This window comes from Macaca thibetana, chromosome 5 (assembly GCF_024542745.1).
Source record: "Macaca thibetana thibetana isolate TM-01 chromosome 5, ASM2454274v1, whole genome shotgun sequence".
Lineage (NCBI taxonomy): Eukaryota > Metazoa > Chordata > Mammalia > Primates > Cercopithecidae > Macaca > Macaca thibetana.
The window spans coordinates 81,061,581-81,087,604 of NC_065582.1; the positions used below are offsets into that span (position 1 = coordinate 81,061,581).

At 37.8% G+C, this 26,024-nt stretch overlaps 1 protein-coding gene and 1 long non-coding RNA gene across 14 annotated transcripts in view; one reads left to right on the forward strand and one right to left on the reverse strand.

Moving 5' to 3' along the window:
* Positions 1-157: 157 nt before the first annotated feature.
* On the forward strand, positions 158-23,855 carry LOC126954962 (uncharacterized). The gene is made up of 2 exons (XR_007725767.1): positions 158-1,707; positions 20,461-23,855. It is a non-coding gene; the product is annotated as an uncharacterized LOC126954962 (long non-coding RNA).
* SGMS2 (sphingomyelin synthase 2) overlaps positions 15,962-26,024 on the reverse strand; it is a 90,793-nt gene continuing 80,730 nt past the window's right edge. For all 13 annotated transcript variants that reach the window (XM_050791017.1, XM_050791024.1, XM_050791015.1 and 10 more), the window contains 2 exons: positions 22,263-22,429; positions 15,962-20,660 (listed from right to left, as the gene is read on the reverse strand). In XM_050791017.1, coding sequence (XP_050646974.1) covers positions 20,457-20,660; positions 22,263-22,429 — 371 coding nt within the window. In that variant the 3' untranslated portion in view covers positions 15,962-20,456. The remainder of the gene's footprint in view (positions 20,661-22,262; positions 22,430-26,024) is intronic.

Consider the following 26,024-nt stretch of genomic DNA (forward strand, 5'->3'; position numbering starts at 1 on the left):
GCTGGCAACACAACCTTGCGCTCTGATTGGCTCTTGGATTCGCTTGTGTCATTCGTTTGTGATTATCACTCGTTTGTCAGTTGACAAACGCAAACGCGTAGTTACGAAGTGCATAAACCGTGCTAGGATCTGTGCTGAGTGCGGGAAACTGGTGAGCAGGCCAGTGAGATAGCTCGGCCTTAGCACCTATACCCTGAGCTGGGAGAATGGGGTCAATGCCATATTCCCGCAGGCTTCGGTGTAGTTCTTTATCCAAACCGGGATTCGCAGCACCCTTTTCTCCACGCAGAGGCAGCAGGATGCTGGGAAGCCATGGAATGCAGAATCTGTGGGTGTCGGCTCGGCAGCCAACGCTGCGGAAGGGATGATGGCGGGAGTGGGGGAAGCGAGGGGCGGGCAGCGAGGCAGGAGTCACGTTCTGAGAACTTGCCCTGGGCTAGAAAACTTCTATGCGGAGAGCGAAAGCTGTGTCCATTCCTGCGTGTGGCCTGGGTGCAGCAGAAAATGTACTTAAATCCAGAAATAGCGAAACCAGAATTTGCTTGGGGGATTTAAGTAGCCAGAAATATAAAAAGAAAACCGGTTGAGGGAAGGGTGGCAATATTATTGGTGTTAGACAACACTTGAAAGGCTAAGGTTGAAATATTGGATATGAATTGTATAATACTTTAAAAACAAAGTCTTACTTTATTTAATCTTCCCAGATAATGGCTTTCCTGATAAGGGCTTCCCTTTCTGTCTTGTTTAGGCCAAATCCTGTAGTTTCTGTTCAAGTTGGGTTGAGCATAGAACTGTCTGTACTGGGCCATTTTTCTAGCCTTTTCATTTTTCTCCATACGTGAAAAGTTTGAACACCATGCTGTACCTATAAAAATGTGACCAAATAAAGCATAGTGAATCCTCTAAATAAATACATGATTCATTTTATTTTTCTATAAACAAGTGATGCCAGTAGGATGTTAAATTTCAAGTCCACTCTGTTCTCATATTCTTTTTGACAAGCTTTTCATGTTATTTTAAGCTTATGCACCCCAAACAAAAAAAACCTCCACACCTCTCATCTTCTATAATTAACCACTACTTGTGAGATTACTTTTCTCAGTTTTTTTGAATTTTTAAATTGTTAAGAGAAGTTTTTAAAAATTTAAACTACTTGTTTGCAGATATGATCTTCAACATGACATTCTGGATGTCATCTGATTCTAGGGCTTTGGTCTCTAGAGCCGCTGTATACATCATCCCATACAAGCAATTTAAATTCACAAATGATTTTAAAATAGTTGAAGCTGTGACTAATTTAACAACTCCAACAGCCACCCTTTTATATTGTACAGGATGTAACTGCATGTATAGTGTTTTCCTAAATCTCTCATTTTCACTATGTTAACAGATCTGTGGGGCAGATAGGAAATCTGGGCTGAATTTGGCCTCTCCTCACCGTTCATATGTGGAAGTCCTAACCCCCAGTGCCTCAGAATAAGACTGTATTTGGAGAAAGGGCCTTTAAAGAGGTAATTAAGCTCAAATGGAGTCTTGTGGATGGGCTCTTACCACTATGACTGGTGTCTAAAGAGGAGATAAGGACAGAGAGAGGAAAGAGGATGTGAGGACACAGTCAGAAGGCAGCCATCTGCAAGTCAGGAGAGAGGTCTCAGAAGAAATCAACCCTGCTGATACCTTGGGTTTTGACCTCTAGTCTCCAGAATGGTGAGGATATAAATATAAATTTCTGTTGTTTAAAACGTCCAGTCTATAGTACTTTGTTATGGCTGCCCTAGCAAACTAATACAGGAAGTGATACTGTTCATCATATTATGGATACACTGTTTTATTTTATTATTATTATTTTTTGAGATAGAATTCTCACCCAGGCTGGAATGTAGTGGTGTGATCTTGGCTCACTGCAACCTCTGCCTCCCTGGTTCAAGCGATTCTCCTGTCTCAGCCTCCTGAGTAGCTGGAATTACAGGCCTGCACCACCACGCCTGACAAATTTGTATTTTTAGTAGAGAAGGGTTTTATCATGTTGGCCAGGCTGATCTCGGACTTCTGACCTCAGGTAATCTGCCCACCTCAGCTTCCCAAAGTGCTGGGATTACAGACGAGAGCCACCATGCCCAGCTGGATACACTATTTTAAACATGAAACCACACAGCTCATTCAGTGCTCCTTAAGGATGAATTTCCCCAAATTACATTCAGGGCGATTTTGCCACATAAAGGAATACTTTCTGCTTCATGTCTCTTATTTTATATAGGTAAAAAAGTAATAGCAGAAGCAGTAAAGGAAAAGAATACTAAGAGATCTTTTGGGTGGGCAGAAGTGGTAAGAAAGATAGTGAGAGGATTATGGGAAAAATCATTTTTATTGAGACCCTAAAGATAATTTTAAGCCACCCACTTTCCTACCTATATCCTTCTTGTTCTACATGGATTTTGGCCAGAATTGTTGGTTACAGTATATCTAAAATAGCTGAGTACTTATTTTGTTATAAAGAGTGGTATTAAATTACTCTATTTGTAAAACTACAATTGTTCAGTTGGTTTGTAATTCTCGGGAGGTAAATGCCACACACCACACCCATCCAGAGTCAATGAGTATGAACAGAGAGAGTGCATCGCTTAAGAAGGGTTTGCAAAATGCTAATGAAGAGAGAAAGTAGAAATGTTATTAGCACTATTTAGTTGCGCAACTCCACAGGTCATTTAAAAATTAACACCTTCGTTCCCTTTAAGTTCTTATGATTCACTTCGTATATACTCCTTTGAGTGTCTTCTATATATGTGTTTATGCACTCTCTGAGCCTCCATGTTCCTGAACTGAAATTGAGATAATAAATATACTTATATCAAGCATAGGGATTAAATAAAATAACTAGCACAATGTCTAGCAATTAGTACTCAATAAACAAAAGCTGTAATTATAATAGTTATCACTGGGTTCTTGATAATAGTTTAAACTTAATAGGTTGTCACTATTGCTGCCTCTTTTTTGCACCTTGCAGATTTACTAGTCTTTTCCGAGCTTAGAATGTGAGACTTGCCAGGATATTGTTTCCTATATTTAGCCTTTATGTCTTGTATAATGAATAAATAAACGTGCCTATCTTCAATATCACCCACTTCATTCCTCTCCACTTGCATATATTATGTATGATTTACTTGGAGAAGAGATGACGGGAGAAAGGCCCCTGAAAAAAAAAAAAATATCAGTGTAAGGCAGAATCTCAAAAGTCACAAAATCCAATTCCCAAAACATCCCTTTATTTGGTCAAGGTGGTGCCAGGATTAGGACTTATTTTTTATTTAACACCAAAATGAACACAATCCAGATGTCCTTCAACAAAAGAGGGGGGCAGGGGAAGGGAAAACTATGGTATATTTATTTGATAGATCACTATACCACAATAAAAATGAATCAGCTATGACACACTCTACAGCGTGGATAAATATCAAAAAACATGCCAAGTGAAAAAGCGAGGCACAAGAGTACATACTAAATACCTGCATTTATATGAAGTTCTGGAACAAACAAAATGAACCTATGGTGATAGACATTAGAACAGGGTGGATTGGCTGGAAAGGACATTGAAAATTTTTTCTAGGGTGGTAGAAATGTTCTATATTCTGATTGAAGTGTTGGTTACTTGGATGTATGCACTTGTCAAAACTTAACTGTACATTTCACTATAGGTAAATTATACCTCAGTAAAACAAACAAACAAAAAAAGCCAATATCTTGGTGAAAAAGACATGGTAAAGTAAGAAGACTTAGCAGGTTTAATTTATGAGATGCATGTATTGTGAAGTGGGTACCCATAGGAATAGTTAGTCACTTTAGTTAGCCTGGCCACAATTGTTACCAATTCCTGATGTTTTATTTTTGTGTAGGCCAAAGCGTTGCTGAATTCTCTGTTCCTTACTTCTTCCTCATTTACTTCCGTTTACTATGCAGAAATCATCGTGGAAACCACATGGGGACCTCTGTCCAAATCTAACTGGGTTGGCCAGGGTATGTTGTTAACATTTCTGATTTGTTTTCTTCATCTGGTCAAAAGAGAGAGTGGTAACACAAGGACTCTTAGATTCCTCTGGTGTCTAACATTCTTCTTCTTAAGTGGATTCTCAGGACTTTGACTTTGGCCTCTGATTAACAGCATGCTTAGTCAATAAAATCTGAAAGAATAAATTATATTTACATGGCAAAGTATAAGCCAGTTACTTCAATAAAACTAACACAAGGAGGCTGGGCACGGCGGCCCATGCCTGTAATCCCAGTACTTTGGGAGGCTGAGGCAGGCAGATCACTGGAGGTCAGGAGTTTGAGACCAGCCTGGCAAACATGGTGAAACTCTATCTCTACTAAAAAAACAAAAAAATTAGCTGGGCATGGTGGCACATGCCTGTAATCCCAGCTTCTTGGGAGGCTGAGGCAGGAGAATTGCTTGAACCCAGGAGGTGGAGGTTTCAGTGAACTGAGATCATGCCACTGCATTCCACCCTGGTTAAGAAAGCAAGACTCTGTCTTGAAAAAGAAGGAAAAAAAAAAAAACACACAAAAAAAACTAACACAAGGTTGTTAGCTCCTGGTTTAGGTAACTGTGCTTGGCCCTTTGCCTAATAATGAAGTCTTATTTCTAAAACTCACTAAGAATGAAGTTTTACAAAGAAAGGACATTGAAAGGCTACCTACTTCTTCTTTTAGGCAAGAACATACTCATTGCAAACCAGATAGTTCAAAGCCAATATTTTATTCTGCTTTTTAAAAGGGTAATACAGTTTTCATAGAAAATTTGAAAATGCAGGAAACTATAAAGGAGCAACGATCACCTTTTTATTCTTACCACTCAGAGGTAATCATTTATAACATTTATGTGTATATTCTTCTCGTCTTATGTATTTCTAAACTTTATAAATATTCCTATTTATAATATTCACATATTTATAAGTATATGAGGAAAAAGTATCATTAACATTTTCCATGTTGTTCTCCCACAAATTTTTTTTTACATTCTTTAAGTTCTAGGGTACATGTGCACAACGTGAAGGCTTGTTACATAGGTATACATGTGCCATGTTGGTTTGCTGTACTCTAACTCATCATTTACATTAGGTATTTCTCCTAATGCTACCCCTCCCCCAGCCCCCAACCCCAACAGGCCCCAGTGTGTGATGTTGCCTGCCCTGTGTCCATGTGTTCTCATTGTTCACCTCCCACCTATGAGTGAGAACATGCAGTGTTTGGTTTTCTGTCCTTGTGACAGTTTGCTTAGAATGATGATTTCCAGCTTCATCCATGTCCCTGCAAAGGACATGAACTCATCCTTTTTCATGGCTGCATAGTATTCCATGGTGTATATGTGCCACATTTTCTTAATCCAGTCTATCATTGATGGACATTTGGGTTGGTTCCAAGTCTTTGCTATGGTGAATAGTGCCACAAATAAACATACTGTGTGGTGTGTCTTTATAGTAGCATGATTTATAATCCTTTGGGTATATACCCAGTAATGGGACTGCTGGGTCAAATGGTATTTCTAGTTCTAGATCCTTGAGGAATCGCCACACTGTCTTCCACAATGGTTGAACTAATTTACACTCCCACCAACAGTGTAAAAGCATTCCTATTTCTCCACATCCTCTCCATCACCTGTTGTTTCCTGACTTAATGATTGCCATTCTAACTGGCGTGAGATGGTATCTCATTGTGGTTTTGATTTGCATTTCTCTGATGACTAGTGATGATGAGCATTTTTTCATGTGTCTGTTGGCTGCATAAATGTCTTCTTTTGAGAAGTGTCTGTCCATATCCTCTGCCCACTTTTTGATGGGGCTGTTTTTTTCTTGTAAATTTGTTTGAGTTTTTTGTAGATTCTGGATATTAGCCCTTTGTCAGATGGGTAGATTGCAAAAATTTTCTCCTATTCTGTAGGTTGCCTGTTCACTCTGATGATAGTTCCTTTTGCTGTCCAGAAGCTTTTTAGTTTAATTAGATCCCATTTATCTATTTTGGCTTTTGTTGCCATCGCTTTTGGTGTTTTAGTCATGAAGTGTTTGCCCATGCCTATGTCCTGAATGGTTTTATTTTTTTATTTTTTTTAGACAGAGTCTCACTCTGTCACCCAGGCTGGAGTGCAGTGGCACGATCTTGGCTCACTGCAACCTCCGCCTCCCATGTTCAAGTGATTCTCCTGCCTCAGCCTCCCGAGTAGCTGGGATTACAGGCACATGCCACCTCACCCGGCTAATTTTTGTTATTTTTAGTAGAGACGGGGTTTCACCATGTTAACCAGGCTGGTCTGGAACTCCTGACCTTGTGATCCGCCTGCCTTGGCCTCCCAAAGTGCTGGGATTACTGGCATAAGCCACTATGCCCAGCTCATTTGTTTTTAAATTTATTATTATTATTATTTTATGAGATAGAGTCTTGCTGTGTTGCCCAGGCTGAAGTACAGTGGTGCAATCTTGGCTCAGTGCAACCTCCACCTCCCAGGTTCAACAGATTCTCATGCCTCAGCCTCCCAAGTAACTGGGATTATAGGCGTGTGCCACCACACCTGGGTAATTTTTGTTGTTGTTGTTGTATTTTTAGTAGAGACAGGGTTTTCCCATGTTAGCCAGGCTGGTCTTGAACTCCTGGCCTCAAGTGATCCTCTTGCCTCCCACAAATCATTTTTAATTACTATATTCTAGCCCAGGGATCAGCAGTTTTTGCCTGAAAAGGACCAAATAGTAAATATTTCAGATTTTGTGTGCCATATGGTCTGTCACAACTGTGTAACTCTGCTTGCCGTGGGAGTAGGAAAGCAGCCATTGACAATAAGTAAATAAATGGGCATGGCTATTTCCAATAAAATTTGCTTTATGGAAAAAGGCAGCAGCTGTGCTTAGCCTGCAGGCTTTTATTTCCTCACACTTGAATTCAAAAAAATCTAGTCCATTGTTTAAAAATATTTCAAAGTTTAACCAATAGCTAGTTCAAAGTTTAACCCTCGTTAAAGGTTTTTTGCTATTGTAAACCATACTGGGATATATACATCTTTGATTATTTCAGTAGGATAAATACCACAAAGAACTGGTACATTTCTAAGGCTATTGATACATAAAGTGTACACATGCACACACACATGTGCATGCACACACACACACACACACACCAACTTTTGCCTTTATACCTCTCGGAGTTATTTGTTTTAAAAATGTGATATATCCTTTTGGATTTCTTATGTTTACATAATTTCCCTCCTCCTCCCCCATAAATGGTGTCACACTCTGCTTTTGGTTAATTAACCTACTCTTTTAACCTACCAGTGTATTTTGAGAATCTCTCCATGCCAATGAGAATCCATCAGCCTCATCCTTTTTAATAGCTGTCTGATAATTTCACTGAATAGATTCTTCATCAATACATTTTTACTGGAGTACACTAATTGTCATGAACTATTCTCAGCACTGGGGATACTATCTAAGCAAAACAAAGTGCTTGCCCTTAGAAGAGGTTTTTCGCGGGGGAAGACAAAAGATGGACAGGCCAGGCATGGTGGCTCAAGCCTGTAATCCCAGCACTTTTGGAAGCTGAGGCGGGTGGATTGCTCAAGCCCAGGAGTTTGAGACCAGCCTGCACAACATAGTAAAACCCCATCTCTACAAAAGATAGAAAGAGATGGACAAATGTATAATGTCAGTTGGTGATAAGTACTATGGAGGAAATAAGGCACATGAAGAGGATGGTAGGTATTTGTGTGTGTGTGTGTGTGTGTGTAGGGGAGTGGTTTATTTAATTCAGGTTGTTCAGGGAAGGCCTCTTTTAAATAGACAGGTGATCACCTGATGGAAGGCTTTTACATACCTGGGGAAAGAGCATTCCAGACAGAGGAAATGGTGAGTGTAAAGGCCCTGAGGCTGAGGTGTGCTAGGAGTTTTCCAGGAACAAGGAGGCCACCTGGCTAGGGTGGAAAGAGCAAGGGCAAGGTGGTAAGAGTTGGAATCAGAGAGGTAGCAATGTAGGGCGTTTTAGAGATGTTGATCTTTACTCTCAGTAACATGGTGCATCACTGAAGAGTTTTTGAGAAGGAATGCAATCATTTGGCTTGTATTTTAACAGAATCACTTTCGCTGCCTGTAAAGGGGCAAAGGTCAAACCAAGGAGCCCATTAAGAAATCGATTTAAGTATGTCACAACTTATTACTCATATCCTCTACTAGTAAACATCTAAGTTATTTTCGGTTTCTTTCAATTAAAAATATGCTGAAATATCGGGAGTTTTTTGGTTTTTTTTTTATTGTGGTAAAAATATGTATAACATTTACCATTTTAGTCGTTTTTAAGTGTACAGTTCAGTGGCATTAAGTACATTCACAGTGTTGTGTAACTATTACCAGTATTTCTGGAAGTGTTTCATTATTCCAAATAGAAACTCTGTACCTAATAAGCAACAACTTGTCATTCTCCCTTCCCTTTAGTCACAAGCTCTATTCCATTTGTCTTTATGAATTTGCCTATTCTAGGTACCTCTTTTAAGGTGAATCATATATTTGTCCTTCTGTATCTGGCTTATTTAACTTAGGATAACATTTTCAAAGTTTACTCATGTTTGTAGCATGTGTCAGAATTCCATTCCTTTTAATAGCTGGATAATACTCCATTGTTGCATATATCACATGGTTTATCCTTTCATCTGTTGATAGACACATAGATTGTTTCCACCTTTGGGCTACTGTGAAAAATACTGTGAACACTGGTGTGCAAATATCTGTTTGAGTCCTTGATTTCAATTTATTTGGCTACATACAGAGGAGTAAAATTGCTGGATTATATGGTAATTCTTTTGGGGGCCCAACATGCTGTTCTCTACAGAAGCTGCATTATTTTACATTCCCACCAGCAACAATAAGGGTTGCAATTTCTTTTATTATTTTTTAATGGGTTCTGTAAATGGCGAATGCAATATCTTTATATCCTCACCAACACTTGTCATTTTCTGTTTGTCTTTTCCTTAATAGCCATCCTAATGGTAGTAAAGTGTATCTCATTGTGGTTTTGGACTTGTATTTTTCTAATGACTAATGATACTGAGCATCTTCTCATATGCTTTCTGGACATTTACATATATTCTTTGGAGAAATGTCTATTCAAATCCTTTGCCCATTTTTGAAAGCGGTTGTTTGGTTGTTGCTGAGTTGTAGGATCATTTTAGATATTCTGAATATGATCCTTTATCATAGGGGTCCCCAACCCTCAGGCTGCAGACTGGTACCAGTCCGTGGCCTGTTAGGAGCTGGGCTGTATAGTAGGAGGTGAGTGGCCTGTGAGCATGCATGACCGCCTGAATTCCACCTCCTTTCAGATGAGTGGTGGCATTAGATTCTCATAGGAGTGCTGACCCTATTGTGAACTGTGCATGCGAAGGATCTAGGTTGCATGCTTCTTATGAGAATCTATTACCTGATGATCTGAGTTGGAACAGTTTTGTCCTGAAATCATCTCCCTCCTCCCTGCTAGTCCGTGGAAAAATTGTCTTTCACAAAACTAGTCCCTAGTGCCAAAAGGTTGGAGACGACTGCTTTATCAGATACAGGATTTGCAGCTATTTTCTGTCATTCTGTGGATTGTCTTTTTGCTCCCTTCATATTGTAATTTGATGTAATAAAGTAAATTTTGATAAATTTCAGTTTATCTGTTTTTTATTGCCTATTCTTCTGATATCATACTTAATAAGTACACAGTCCAAGGTCATAAAGAGCTTCATCTATTTCTTCTAAGAGTTTCATAGTTTTAGCTCTTAAATTTAGGTCTTTGATACATTTTTTGCATTAATTTTTGTATGGGGTATCAGGTAAGAGTCTAACTTCATTCTTTTGTATGTGGATTTCCAATTTTCACAGACCTGTTTGTTAAAAACACTATCCTGCCCAGGCATGGTGGCTCACACCTATAATCCCAGCACTTTGGGAGGCCAAAGCAGGCAGATCACTTGAGGCCAGGAGTTCAAGACGAGCCTGGCCAACATAGCGAAATCTTATCTCTACTAAAAATACACAAATTAGCTGGGTGTGGTGGCACGCACCTGTAGTCCCAGCTACTTGGGAGGCTGAGGCACAAGAATTGCCTGAACCCAGGAGGCCAAGGTAGCAGTGAGCTGAGATTGTGCCACTGCGCTCCAGCCTGGGTGACAGAGTGAGACTGTGTCTCAAAACAAACAAACAAACAGACAACAACAGCAGCAACAAAAACAGCAATCCCTCCCGCCTGCCCCAATCCTTTCTCCATCTAATGGTCTTAGCACCTTTATTGAAAGTCAACTGACTATATATATGTGAGAGTTTATTTCAGGGGTCTCTATTCTATCCCATTAGTCTATATGTCTGTCCTTGTGCCAGTACCACACTGTTTTGACTACTGTACATTTATAGTAAGTTTTGAAATAAGGAAATATGAGTTCTCCAACCATTCCTTTTTCAATACTTTTGGCTATTTTGAAAAATTTGGCTATACTGACAAACAATTTGGCTACTATTTTAGTCCCTTGAGATTTCATATGAATTTTTAGACAGGTTTTTCTATATCTATAGAAAACACCATTGATATTTTCATAGAGATTGCATTGAATCTGTAGATTGCTTTGGGTAATATTGTCATCTTTACAATATCAAGTATTCTAATCCATGAACATGGGATGTCTTCCCATCTATTTAGATCTTTAATTTCTTTCAGCAATGTTTTGTACTTTCAGCACACAAGTCTTTTGCCTCCTTGGTTAAATTGATTCCAAAGTACTTTATTCTTTTGATGCTATTATAAATGAAATTATTTTCTTAATTTCTTTTTCAGATTGTTCATTGTTAGTGCATACAAACAACTGATTGTGTGTTTTTGTCTGCAAATTTGCTGAATTCATTCATTAAACAGTTTAAAATTTATTTTTTTAAATTTTTCATTCAGACTCATATGATTTGAAATCTACACAAGTTTTTCTGTTGAATTTTTATTTTTTAACATATAAGATCATGTCATATGCAAATGGTTAATTTTACTTGTTCCTTTCCAATTTCAATGCCTCATTTCTTTTTCTTGCTTAATTGCTCTGGCAAGAACTTCCAATATTATGTTGAATGCAAGTGGAGAACTGGGTATTCTTCACTTGTTTCTGATCATTCTTGACATTTCCCTTTTAGGGGAAAAGGTTTTAGTCACCATTGAGCATGATGTTAACTGGCTTTTTCATAATAACTTCCTTATGTTGAGGTAACTTCCTTTTATTCCTAGTTTGTTTAGTTTTATCATGAAAGAATGTTGAATTTTGTAAAATGCTTTTTCTGCATCAATTGAAATGATCATGTCCTTTCACCCTTCGTTCTGTTAATGTAATGTATTATGTTGATTGATTTTCATGTTAAACCATCCTTGCATTTCAGGAATAAATCCCATTTGGTCTTGTTATATATCCCTTTTAATATGCTGCTGAATTCAGCTGACTAGTAGTTTGTTGAAGATTTTTATGCCAATGTTTATAAGGGATATTAGTCTTTTTTTTTTTTTTGTAGTGTTTTTGTCTGGCTTTGGTATTGGTGATAACTCTGGCTTCATAGACTGAATTAGGAAGTGTTCTTTCCTCTTTCTGGAAATGTCTGAGAAGGATTGGTTTTAATTCTTCATTTTTTGAGACAGGATCTTGCTATGTTGCCCAGGCTGGAGTTCAGTGGTATGATCACAGCTCATTGCAGCCTTAACCTCCCAGGTTCAAGCAGTCCTCCTACTTTGTGCCCAAGTAGCCGGGACCACAGGCACGTGTCACCATGCCCAATTTATTTATTTATTTATTTTTTAAATAAAGATGGGGTTTTGTTATGTTGTCCAGGCTAGTTTCAAACTCCTGGGCTCAAGTGATCCATCCACCTTAGCCTCCCAAAGAGCTGAGATTACAGGCATGAGCCACCATGTCTGGCTACTTTTTCCTTAAATGCTTAGTAGAATTCACCAACAAAGCCACGGTTCAGGGTTTTCTTTGTTGGAAAGTTTCTGATTACTCATTCTACCTCCCTGCTAATTAGAGGTCTGTTCAGATTTTCTATTGCTTCATGATTCAATACTGGTAGGTTTTGTGTACATTTGTTCATTGTACTCTTATAAACCTATTTCTGTTTAATCAGTAGTAATATCTCCACTTTCATTTATGATTTTAGTAATTTGAGCCTTCTTCTTAGGCAGTCTAGCTAAAGGTTTGTCAATTCTATTGCTCTTTTCAAAGAACCAGTTTTTCATTTCATTGATTTTTCTATTATTTTTCTATTCTCTATTTATCTCTGCTCCAGTCTTTATTACTTCCTTCCTCCTGCTAACTTTGAATTTTATTTGGTCTTCTTTTTCAAGTCCCTTAAGATCTAAAGTTACATTATTGATTTCTTCTTTTCTAAAACATATGCATTTACAGCTATACATTTCATTCAGTGCTGTGTTTGCTGCATCCCATAGTTTTGGTATGCTGTATTTTCGTTATGTCTCAAGATATTTTCAAATTCCCCTTGCACTTTCTTCTTTGATCCACTGGTTAAGTGCGTTGGTTAATTCCCATATATTTGCAATTTTTTCAGTTTGGGCAATTTCATTTTATATAGCTCCAGGAGAAGTCTTGTCACCACTTCTTTTGTAAAGGCTGCTATACAAAACAACATTGAACAATTATTTCTGTTTTTGAACTGAACTCTGATATAATTTAATCTCAAAATGCTCTTGAGAACTGCCCAAACTCTGATATTCTCTCCAATATTAAGGCAGGTTATTAAAAAATCAACTCACTAGTTACTGGTGAAATACAGTAACTTTGTTGGTAGTACAGGATGGTACTAAACATATTGTGTCGCTGTGCTGGATCAGCTGTAGTTATTAGGTTGTTGCAAAAGTAATCGTGTTTTTTGAAATTAAAAGCAATGGCAAAAACTGCAATTACTTTTGCACCAACCTAATACTTGGGACTGGGATAACGGGATCACTTTTAATCCCATGGTCAAGGGTACCATAGATTAGTGAATGAAATCTTCCATTAGAAAAAATACATTTCCACACTAGCAATTCATCTTTCACTTTTCTGGAAGTTTCTGGAGAGATTATGGCCAAACAATTCATGTATCTGATTAGTGTGCACAAATGTAGGAAAGACAGGCAGAGTGGGGGCTTTGGAAACATAATCTTAGACATATGACATTAAAACTCATTAACAGTGAGTTTGCTTTATTCTAACAAATTTGTGGGGCTCAGACACTTGAGGATTCTTGAGGATTCTTTTGCCTTCAAGGTCATTTTGCACTAGGAGTCAACTTTTCTCCCCTTTGAAATGTAGTGAATTGTAAGAAAAATCTGTAGCATGTGACAAAGAACCTGGCCCAAGGACAGTTTGCTTCTGAAACTAATTTCCTAACAAAACCCTAACAAACGGTGATGGTGACCATAGTAATTATGCAGCAAGCTGTAGCCCACAAAAACAAAACTCAAGTTCTAGCTCTAACATTTATGAACCCTTTCATGTCATAAAATGAGGTCACCTTCTCTTGCCTTGCTTACTTCACAGGGTTTTGTGAAGATTAAAGAATGTATGTCAAGCGTTAACTGTAAAATGCTGTTTGATTACAGGTGCCGCATATGGATTAAATGTGCATTATATATCTATATACACACACATAGTAATACATAATCCATTACTATCCTAACTTATATTAGTAATACAGTATTACACTTCTGATATTCTTATGTATTAGAAGAAAATAAAATTTACATGTCAGTCTCTGAAGCATCTGTGACTTTACTTACAAGCCCACAAGTTAGCCTGATTCCTGTTTCATTGGACACTGGGAGAAGACACAAGACTCTTGAGTCAGAGACAAAGGACTTCACTACGCATAGCATAGCAGTAGCCAAAGTGTCAGCATGGTCCCTTTGGCTCCCTTGTCTCTCAAATCCCATAGGGATGACTTGGAGAGGTCAAGACAGATGTTACATATGTAGTGGGTTTGCAACTCAACTGAGGACCACTGAGCTTGGCGTTTTTACTGCTTTACAGTAAACAGAAAAATAGACTTCTCTTATTTAGGGTGATATGCTACCTCATTACTTAACATTGCTTACTGCAAATACAATCCTGAGAAATGGCCTGGGAAACAGGAGTTAGGGCCTTGCACTCAGCATGCCCAGCAAAAAATGTCTGGATGGATGCTCAGAGACCATGGCACATCACCTCTCCCAACCTTTGGATGAGATAAAATTTGATGTCTATTTTGCGATTTTGCTAAAATATTAAATAGAAAATAATGGTAAAATTCAGTGACAATGCATCCAGAAAAGCAATTCACTTCCACTTCTGGAACATCTAGCTGGCTGTGAAGGCCCTGACCAACACTTCTTAAAACTTACAAACATTTCCTAAGACTTGCATATATTTTATGCAATTGAATTTATTATGATGTGACTTAGGAGTTATGGACGAGTCTTACAGTGCAGACATTCCCACTTTGATGTCAGGAATTTTATGTATCAGCAGCTCTAGTGCATGGCACACAGAATCACTCAAATGGTTTGTGAACATAGTCTAGTTTCCTGTCTTCCTATGTCTCAGCAGGAGATTCAAAATATCAGAGAAGATGAACATTATTAAAAGTTGTGGTGACCTCTTAATAGCACGATCATCTGAAGAGACTGAAGGCATTGCGCAGGGTCAAGACTGTAATGACCTGCAATCAAAAAACCTTACAGACTTGAAGCTGAGTCCGTCGTTGAGTAGGCATATGGATCATACAGATGATACTTTTCTACCTTTAAATGTGGTGGGGATGGGATGGGGGTTGAAGTAAGTGAATTTAAATTCACTTTCTAGTGAGACTAGCATCTAATCCTGGTGGCAAAACTTGTTTGGACACACCACTACACTCTGATTCTAAAATCAACAGCTGTGAGGTAGAGATCTCAAACCAAGCATGAATGATCACCATTCTTTTTTGTTTCAAAGTGGTTTTATTACTTACGAAACTTGCCCATGATTAGTGTGATTGAAAATGCCACTTTAACTGCAGTTGTAAAGTTCCTATTGATTCCTTATTGGAGTAAGAGACAGAGTACTACTTTAAAAGACTTCACTATCCTCAGAACTTTCAAAAATGCCCAGAGAGTTTTATTCTCTCATAGGAGGCACACTCAAGAGCTTTTGTATGAAGAAAACAAATGGAACCCAGAATGAATTAGCCCCTTAGTAAAAGTTCCTGTTAGTCCCTTGCACGACAAACAAGAGTTCACATTAGTTTCTTGCACACTGCATTCTAGATAAGGGCAGCCTTTGAAGCTATGTGGCCAGCAAAATCAGCATGCCAGTGTTTCCACAGGATAATCAGAACATCACTGTGATGAGCTTTTCGTCCAAGGTCTGAGTGGAGGTGGCAGAAAAACTATTCTGATCTATGCTCTATCATTTCTAGACAATCCAAGGATAAAGCATGGACTATCTCCTGTAACTTACTCTTTGAACCTTATTATCTTATCCTATTCACTTCACCCCACTGAATTGCTTTTACAAAATTTATCTTGGAGGAGGGGTATTTGTCATCAGCAGGTTCAAAACCAACTTTCTGCACCTTGCTGTTGCAATGTCTAGCAAACTCCAGTTGAGGACATTACCTTAGGCTTCTGTCTTGTGAAGGCATAAGGAGACCTAGTGACCAAAAGGGGTCTGCTTTTCATGAGTGACTTTGTCCTCTTGTGAACAGTGAAAATCAGAATCATGGAATGTGTGATTTTCTTCTCCATGAATGACCTTGTATTGTTCTGAATTATTTTTCACCTTAAATCCATTAATTGAAAGTTATTACTTTATTTTAAAAATAGTCTTTGAAGAAAATATCCCTCTTGTGGTTTTAACAAGTACTCTAAAACTAGAACTCTTTTAAAAATGACACATTTTGTAAATGGAAAGAAACAGTAATAATTTTGAAAAGACTGTTGATATCATTGTGGTTTATTAGGTAAATACAAAGTATAGGCTCTTGCATTTTTAAAAAAGCAAAACCAAAGAGATTAGAAACCAAGTACACATATCCCCTTTAGAAGAGAAACATAAATCAGTTTCAACAGTTAGGCACTTAAAAATGTAAATGTAAGACAACATTTTAGAAGTATAAACTATAGTTACACTCCTAAATTCCTCCTGAAATGTTTACAAACACAAAATCACAAGCATGGAAAACAAATTTCCTCTTTATCAAAAAAGGAACCTGAATTTGAATCCAATGTGATAAACCAATGATTAAGGTACTGGTGGGTAGGAGAAAAGAGCTTCTGAAATTTACATACTTGATTAAAATGTAAGCATTTCATAAAACTATCACAATAGCATACAGTAGATATAATGAAAAATATATGTCAGGAAAATAATGAATTCTAGACTTAAAATTTTACTTTACAACAAGGCACTTAACACATTGAAACAGTACAGTAAATTTCCAAAAGAATGCAATTGGCTACCTCTGAAACCTTGTAATAATATTTCTTTTGTGAATATACGGTAACATAACCATACGTTTTGCAGCATTAATCATTGCATAGGAGGTAAATTAAATAATGAATTCCAACTTGGCAATTAGATTAGTTTTTGTTCATCATTTCCTCTTTTTCTTTTAAAGGACAGTTTTAAATAATTCCACAATAAAGCACTCTTCTCATTCATGATTTATTTAGAACATAGCATAGATTAATGAGTAAGAAAATAAATCAGAACTTATAAGGTGTGTATCTGTATAAAAACTTATCTTTGGGTACCATTGACATGATTTTCAGTGTTTGGGTGTTGAAGTCAAGAGCACTTCTTTATAGAAGAAATATTTTCAGCAACTGAGTCAAAGGCGTTAAATTATTGCAACACAAGGACATTAAAAACAAATACTAAAAATCTTTATATATATAAATAGAAAAGCCTTCAACACATGGCATATAACTTATAATATGCTTGATTTAAACATGTAAACTCATTAAGAAATTCCTTCTCACACTTCCTTACACTACAGAGGCTAGTGCATTAAGGTTGGCTTAAAGTTTTAATCAGTTTTACAGTGCAGAACAAAAACAAAAAATAATTAGGAAAGAAATGTTTGAACTATTTAAGGGGCAAGATATGAACTTTCAATGAAAAAAGAAACTGCATGAGTTCTGTCATGTAAAAAAAAACAAGACAACAAATTTGGTGTTTCAAAGTAAACAAAATATAGATCGTTATAAAGGGAGACACTAATGATTGTGATCATGAGAGGTAAAAATGTTCTACAAATTTCTTTGATCAAATGGATAAAAGGTTAGAATTACACGTGCCTATCATCTGAGCACATTTTACCTTTGGGAAAGGTTTAAAATGCTTTTAAAATAATTCCTTTCACATGATACTTTCAGATTATTGGCACACATAACAGAAAACAAATGCCTTTCAAAAACTTGAAAACAGGCTTTTAAAAGTGGTGTTTGCATTCCTAGTCATAAAGTATATTGCCACAAGGGGGCACTGGTAATACAGCAAAGAACCCTAATGCAATGTCATCCACAAACCAGAGTAGACTCAATGCTCACTCTCAAAACAGCCTTCCTTCCACAGCAAAACTTGTTTCCCAAGATGCCAGTAAGTTAAGTAACAAATTCACAATTAGTTCAAGTGGACTCGGGAAAGGATGCTTTATTTTCAGATCTAGTGGACGAGTTCAATGATAGGATCTGAGAGAACTTCATTTGAAATCATTTAGGAAAAAAATGTGGCATACTCTGTAGGAATTATATGTTATAGGTATTTCACAGACAACCTAAATTACAGGAAAAGCTTCAACAGGAGCACAGACTTAAAAACAAAAAAAGGGATAATAAGATATGTATCTTAACTGGCAAAGAATAGGTGCTCCAAACATTTATGATTTCAAAGGCAAGATCATACTTGTTTTATATCCCAAAGTGGCACACTGGGTTGAAGGTCAAGTTTTCTTTCCTATATGTAAATGGGTTTTACTATGTTTTTTTTTTACCATCCTGAAATTTTGATTCTCCCACCCTTATTTGCAAACCATGGACTTCCTCAACTGAATGACAGAGCTATACGACACATGCGTGTAAAGACATGGCAGTGGCAGTGGCCACATTGGCATCACAGGTGTTTTTAAAGTTCTTTAAAAGGTGATGGGTGTTTTTTTTAAATTAAAAAACTGGATTACTTGACTAAAATCCAAGGCTTACTGTTTCAGGGGGTCTGTAGTAATTGGTACACATTTTTTTTTTATTTATTGAGTTTAAACACTTTTTTTTATTCAATAGACGAAAGGTGGGTTATCCAGACACAGCTGAATAAGGTTGTAAGGTGTATCGATTTGTCTTATTTGAATTAGAGGCTCAAGGAAAACACCAGTGTTAGGAGAGTAAAATCCAGGCTTCTGTGTCAGATTATTTTCTTTATAATCAGGCAACAGGAACTTAAAAATCAGTGTTTTCAAGTAGAACACCTTGTTCTTGCACAAGTTTTGCTATTTAATAAATGAATATAAGTGAACATTATATAGAATTATGTCTAAACTCATCAGGTAAACTAGGCATATGTTTATTATTGGTGTATTTAATAAGAAATACTGGAAAATTCAGTGTGCTTCAAAGCCTGCCAAGAATGTTTGGGGTTTTAATTCTTGTTTAAAATAACTGAATTAAAGAGTCTTGCTTCATGACATTAAATTCAACTACCTTTCCTTTAGTGATTATTCTATGACACACAGAAAAAGCCATTCTGAAAACATACACAAGATTTTAGCACCGAAGAATGTTGACCCTTCTGAACGATTTGCATTGTGCTTTTCTCAAGCAATTTAAAGGTCAATTTTGTGCAGTCAAGGCTGACTAGTTTATAATGATAAATTTGGGAATGTTTTCCATTCCAAATGAAAGACAAATTTCACCTTCAATATAAACATAACTGCCTCCTTCTACCCGCATTGGTCTCTCCACCCTCTGCCCTAGTGTTGATAACTTTGCAACCTTAAAACTTTTCTAAGGTTTCTAAAAGTCTTGCAAATCAACCTTCAAAAGTAGTTAAGAAATTAAGCCAAGAATTATCCAAAAGATTCAATAGCATTAAATAATGCACTAAATCTGATAACATTAAATCTGATCAGATTTTTTTAATCCATTTTTTTGGCATCACCTTAAAGAAATTTAGAAACAGTTATCCCCCTTCACTGTGTAGCTGTAACTAACACACTGATTCCGAGAGTATATTATAGTGCAGCACCATGTTATTTTCACAGGGTAGAAGTAAAATTACTCAATTGTGGCATATGTCCTTAGGACTAGTTATGAGAAGCTGAGTCTCTTGCTAAAAGCAAGGACACATTTTTAGCAAGGATACATTAACTTTCAGGTTCCATCTTGGTTTTTCCATAAAGTACAATATAAAAAGGAAGAAATCACCTTCAATGAAATTTGACCAAATATATTTCTGTGCTCCAATTAGGAGCCCTAAAATTGATCTCACACCAGGGCCTGGCCTGGAAGGGAAACAGGCTCATTCCCCAAGTGGCGTGAGCCTCAGTTGACACACATGTGTTTTCAGCCTATGCTAGAAGAGTTGACTGCCCTGGGGCACCAGATCCAAATTTACAGGGCAGACAGCATCTAAGTGTGTACTCAAGGGCCACTCATTAACAGAAACCACCTCATGTTTCCTGTGTGTCTGTCATAGAGATTTTAAAGTGAAACGTTTACACACATGTAAAATCTGTGGGGTGTGTCAAATACTTTCATGTTTACTTGGATCAGCTTTCCTTTTTAAGATAAAATGATCTTTTAAAAACAAAACAAAACAAAACAAAACAAATTAAAAGTGATACATAGCACGTTGGGTGGCAGCAGCAGTGTGCACTCCAGGACTCAACCCTAACTTTCCACGTGACAGGGTAGAAACAAAATTCACCCAAAGCTGACGCACAACCCGTGGATCTTCCCCTTGCTAAACCTAATGCTAGAAACCACTCTCAATATTAGGCTGTTCTATTTACACAGTGGCTGTAGATGTCCAGATATTTTATTTAAAATATTAACACATTCTTCTGACCTTGGGAGGAAAAATATCCTGAAAAAATTCTGAAGTAGAGGGTTTTGGTGGAGAAAGAATAAAGAAAGGAGGAATATGTTCTTTGGCACCTCTTTAACAAGCTCATTAGTAAAGTCCCAGGGTGGGGGCTTGTCACCAATGAATGAAGAGCTGCAAGAGAATGTATCTTTCTCGGGATGAAGAAGAAAAGCAGTCAAAGGGTAATACTTTGTTCATCTTTCTATTCATTTACACAAAATTTGGTCCATTTCTTCATTTACCAGTCAGTTCTCCTAAAATAAAAAACAAAACTATACCTTTGGTTACAGCGTTAACTCTTTTGGTGTAAGAGCTGATGCCTTTGTTTTGCTCCTCAGGTCGATTTCTCATTGTCTTCACCAATCTTCTGAACACGTGAATACTTTTTGCATGATGATTTGAAGCAGCCAGGAGGCCAAGACAGCGGCCAGGAGAAGCAGCAAGGAATTGAGCCTTGTACATTTTTCTCAAAAAAATAAAAGATGGGGAACCACCATGCTCGAGATAAGAAATTAGTCTGTGAAGAGACCTTCAAGTTCTGCAAATGGTAGAAAAAAAGTAAAATGAGACATATCTTTCTCAATTTGCATCCTAATTATTTTCTTAAATTGGCATTCACTGTAACCTAAGGAAAACAGAATTCAGATCACATAGCAGTAATGATTTTCATGTCCTTTCCCTAACTCTACCATGACTCCGGTCCCCTAACACACCTAGGTGTCTTGCCTGCCTTTGTGGCTCATGCAGTTTCTTCTGCCTGCAATTCCAGTAAGAATGGAGACTCTGGGAGTGGATGTCAGAATTACTCAGGAGGAATAATTTTCAGGATGTGTGAGTGATCAAATCTAGGGGTCAAAGAGTGAAAGAAGAGCTCAGAAGGTTGAACACATTTAAGAGGAAAGATGAAAATTTTGTTCAGTGTTGTCAGCAGTCAACTAGATGGAAGTGTAAGAAGGAAGATGGAAATAGGAGACTACAAAATAGGAAACAGAGCTACAAAGAGAAATAAAGTAATCCATAGAAAGAGCATTTATTAGTGGACACCAAGAGTTGGATGTCGATCCTTTGGAAATGTCATATTTCAATTGCTCACAAATTCTCCAAATTGACAATATGGCAAGTCTATTCAAAGATAAGTAAGTCATGGTACACAGACCAACTCTATTATACCAAGGACACTTACCAAGACTAGGAGAAAACAGAGACTGGGAGGAATAATTCTGCCTTGGGACCAGAGGAAGAGAGCAAGAGTTACAGAAAAAAGAGGTGGCATTTGAGCTAGCTCTTTAAGTATGAATGGGAGAAGAAAGAAAAGGGTATCTGGAAACAAGGAAGCAGCAGTAGCAAATGAGGAAGAATCGGAAGGGAAGCCAGAGAGCACCATTATCACCAGAGGATATACCAAATCCAGTCATTCATAAGCTATTTAGTTTGTGATTTTAAACAATAGCTGCTATCAGCCGGGCAAGGTGGTTCACACCTGTAATCCTGGCATTTTGGGAGGCTGAGGCAGGAGGATCACTTGAGGTCAGGAGTTCAAGGCCAGCCTGGCCAACATGGTGAAACCCTGTCTCGACTAAAAATACAAAATAAAAATTAGCCAGGCGTGGTGGGGTGCACCTGTAATCCCAGCAATTTGGGAGGCTGAGGCACAAGAATCGCTTGAACTTGGAAGGTGGAGGTTGCAGTGAGCCAAGATTGCACCACTGTACTCCAGCTTGGGCAATAGAACAAGACTGTCTCAAAATAAAAAAAAAAAATTTTTTTTAAATAGCTGTTACCTTCTCCTTAAAATTAATTTAAGTTGAAGGCAGGGATTATGTCTTACCCAGCTGCACTACAATGCTTTTACAGAGAAGGTTCCTAAATTTTAATTTAGTACATATATTTCTTCATTCTAGTGTAAATTACCTGAGTTAGTGATGCACTGTGCTCCATAACCTTATGGCATCTTTATCCATAAATGGCATTCATATTTGTGAAGTTCTTTGCTTTATTTTAAAAAGCAGTAATGGATATATGTTTAAGTGAATGTGGCAACATCAGTTATCCCCATTAAGCTATCTAAAACCCCATGACATGAAAAGGGTCCACTGCATTCAAAGCAAAGAAATTATCCAAGCATCTTCACTGCTCTCACCTTTTCATTGGCCATTGAATGGTACCACCAAAACAGTCGTGTTGTGATATAATAAGCAATGATCACATCGACAGTGTAGTGTTCATGTGCTACAAGAATGCAGATGATCCCGGCAGCACTCAGCAGCCAGCAGATTAAATGATACCACCAGAAGTGACGAGGCGAATCTGGACAGCAGAAAAATTACAGAGTTAATAAGATTCCCAGAGATGAATATAATGATTACAGTCTGTCCTAACGACCTTAAGTAGAATAACCCAGGATCAAGAGGTCACCAGAAGGAGAAAACTGATAACGTAAACTGAGTCACTATGAACTGCCCAGGATCTGCTCAGGTAGGAGGGAGGCAGAGGGGCTCCCTGGCAGTGGGCGTAATAGTCATTCGCTGGGGAAGCTGGTAACACTAGACATTCTAGGCCTTGCCCATGTGAATAAGCTGTTTCATAAGAAAGAGAACAGAATTGTTTACTAGGTTGGCTGGAATTGCATACTGGCTCACATAAAGGAGCCACTTTCCCACTGGAAAGAAAGATAGTAGGGGTCAAAAGAAAAGGTGGTTGTCTATGAAAATAAGGAGGGAAATGGGAAAACAGGAGTAATTTCAGGTTTTAAATTTATATTAGTTCTCCAGGGGTATGTGTAGGGTAAGGGCGTCAGAAGGAATGGCATTGTGGCTAGCAGTATTTTGATTCTCAGCAATTTTACACTGTTATTGCCAATAGCAACTATAAAACATTCCCTCTATAAAGGTTAGGATTCCTGACCATTCACTTGTGGACTCAGCCTTCCTGGTAAGGCCACTTAAAAGTTCATTCTACTTACCAGCTGTAAGAAACAACTACGGCACTCACTAAGGTCTCTTAGCAATCCTGCTTCCCAATGTATAGGTCATCTGGTATTTACCTTAGAAGTTCAAAATGTTTGGGCAAACTAGAACTATTTTGCATTTGTTTATTCACAAGAAGCAAAGCTGAAGTAGGTATAGAGGTGGCCTGAATCCTCTTTTTACTACTCATGGAATTGCAAGTGAGGTTTTAGGAATGGCTGGAAACCCCAGCAGTGCTTTCACATAAAAATGTATTTCCTATTATGCTACCACATTGGGCCCACCACTCATCAACTGAGAACACTGGCTGACCCAAAGAAAAGATTGAATAGAAGGTGTTTTGAAATAGAAATGGCAAAATGGTAATCCTCTTACTTTCTCATTCATCCCCTAGGGATAACAATGAGCTAGATGATGACACAAATAGTAGTTAACATCACTGTCTGTGTGGAATTCTAGCCCTAGGAGGCATTAAATAATAGAGACAATGGACTTGGTATGGTGGCAACGTGAAAAACCAAAAAACTGTTCTCTACTAGCCAGATGTTTGGCACTAACAGCTAGTCTGATTTCTCCAGGCTAATTTTATCAGGAATCTACACCCCAATTATAATATTTGCACGACTGTATGAAGCCCTCCCTTGTTAACCCCAAAATGGTCCTGGTGCCACATTTTCATGTGCTCTCACAACTAAATTTAAATCTACTTATGACAACACAGCAAAGAAGGAAAGAGTCCAAATTGATCAAAAGGCGGAAAGTAAAAATATATATATAAATGATGCATCTAATTCTAGAAGCAGACTTTTCAAAGAAACCACTGGAACCACTGCTTACTCAGAACAAGAACGTACAGTATAATTTAGAAGATAAATGTTTTTCCTAATTGCCTAGAAAAAAAGCAGACATAAACATGGAATGCTCTGCTTATATACAGAATTGACTATAAAATTGAGTTTGTGTTAAGTATTACAGATATGTCCCTTTATTTCTCACCAAAAATTGGAGAAAGCAAAATGGTATTCTTTGCATGCTACATATAAATTTACACAATTTTAGAAACCTCTAGTCAAAATAATGTCTTGGGGAAAAATGTCTCTACATACTGAGTGGCCTTCATTAAAGTATAAAATCAATCACAAGTTGCCTTGCTGTTGCTCTGAGGTGAAAGAATGTACAATAATGAGCAATGTCCCTGCTTATAGATAAGTATACTATTCCTTGGCAGTACAATAGAGTCAACCAGCTTGAATTTCCAAAGTTCTAAACACAGCCAAGAAATTAAAAGCAAAACCTCTGGATTCAGCCTGCTTCAACCTGAATACCTGCTTCTCCAAATGATGGCTATGCACTGTGGCCAATCACTTTCTCTATGCTTAAGTTTACTCATCTGAAAAATGGGAAAAAAGTAATGCATCCCTCAGACGGTGGTTGTAAGGATCAAATGAGTTAATTTACATCAAGGCCCTAGAATAGTGCCTGGGACAGAGTAAGTATTATGTCTATTTGCTAATATTGTTAATGATATGGTTTGGCTGTGTCCCCACCCAAATCTCATCTTGAATTGTGGCTCCCATAATTCTCATGTGTTGTGGGAGGGACCTGGTGGGAGATAACTGAATCACGGGGGTGGTTTTCCCCATACTGTTCTTGTGGTGGTAAATAAGTCTCACAAGATCTGATAGTTTTATAAGGGGAAACCCCTTTTGCTTGGTTTTCATTCTCTCTTGTCTGCTGCCATGTAAGATGTGGCTTTTGCCTTCCACCATGATTGTGAGGCCTCCTCGGTCACATGAAACTGTGAGTCCATTAAACCACTTTTGTTTATAAATTACCCAGTCTTGGTTATGTCTTTATCAGCAGTGTGAAAACAGACTAATACAGTTAATATCAGTTGGTTTTCAGTTATTTTAGAAAACTGAATCTAAGTTTCCTGGGGGTGTTTTTATTACTTTAAACCTACAATGCCTTCACTCTGAAATGCCCTTCCCCACCTCCACCCTCATCCCCATCTCCTTCTGTAAGTTTTTTATGATCTTCAGATTAGAGAGAAGATCCGAAACTCAAATGTACATCTAGACTAGACAATGACTGATCTTACATTGCACACTGATGGAACTTTCCTTGGCAAAATTAGAGTTAGAACCATAGCAACATATATCCTTCCACCCAACCCCCCAGAACCAATAACTCAATATTAGAAATGGAGTGACTAAATTTAAGAAAGAGACCATCCTCTGATGATGGTGCAGAGACAGATCCAGGACCCACCCCACCACCCCAAGAGTGTGAGAATAGAAATAAGGGAAAAGGTGCAGAGGCTTCAACTTTTAAGTCAAGTATGAAGATCCCACATGTATCCCAATTTCTCCCTACCGCAGGTCTGTATGTAGAATTTACAAAGGAAGCAACAAAGAGATGCTACAATTCTCACAAAAAAAGACTTGACTTCATCTACTACAGAGAACCTCAACTCTTTTGTCATCTTGCCCTCACAGCAGAACTTAAACCAAATACCCCAGGTAATCAAAGGGGCAATAATTCACTTCTGCACCACTGAAGATAACCCTTGACTTCCACACCACCATTCAATTAGGATGAACCTATTTGGATTAACAAAGGGCCAAGTGAGGAGGGAAGAGCAAGGAGGACAGGGGAGGGGAAGCTGCCTTCTGCTGCTCTCTGCTGAAAGACCTCCTTTTAAATATGTCCAGAGAAAAGGATTAAGATAAACCTCTAAAAAATACTGGCATGAGGTAACTTGGAACTAAAGATGAAGGGTAATACTGACCAGCTTTGCAAACCTGAAGGGAGAAGCATTATTACTTCAAAAGGATTTTGAGGTAACAGGCCTAAATATACAAAACCTCGGAAATATATAAAAATGGGATCTACTGGGCAGCTAAAACAGTACAACCCTACAAAGAACAAGACAT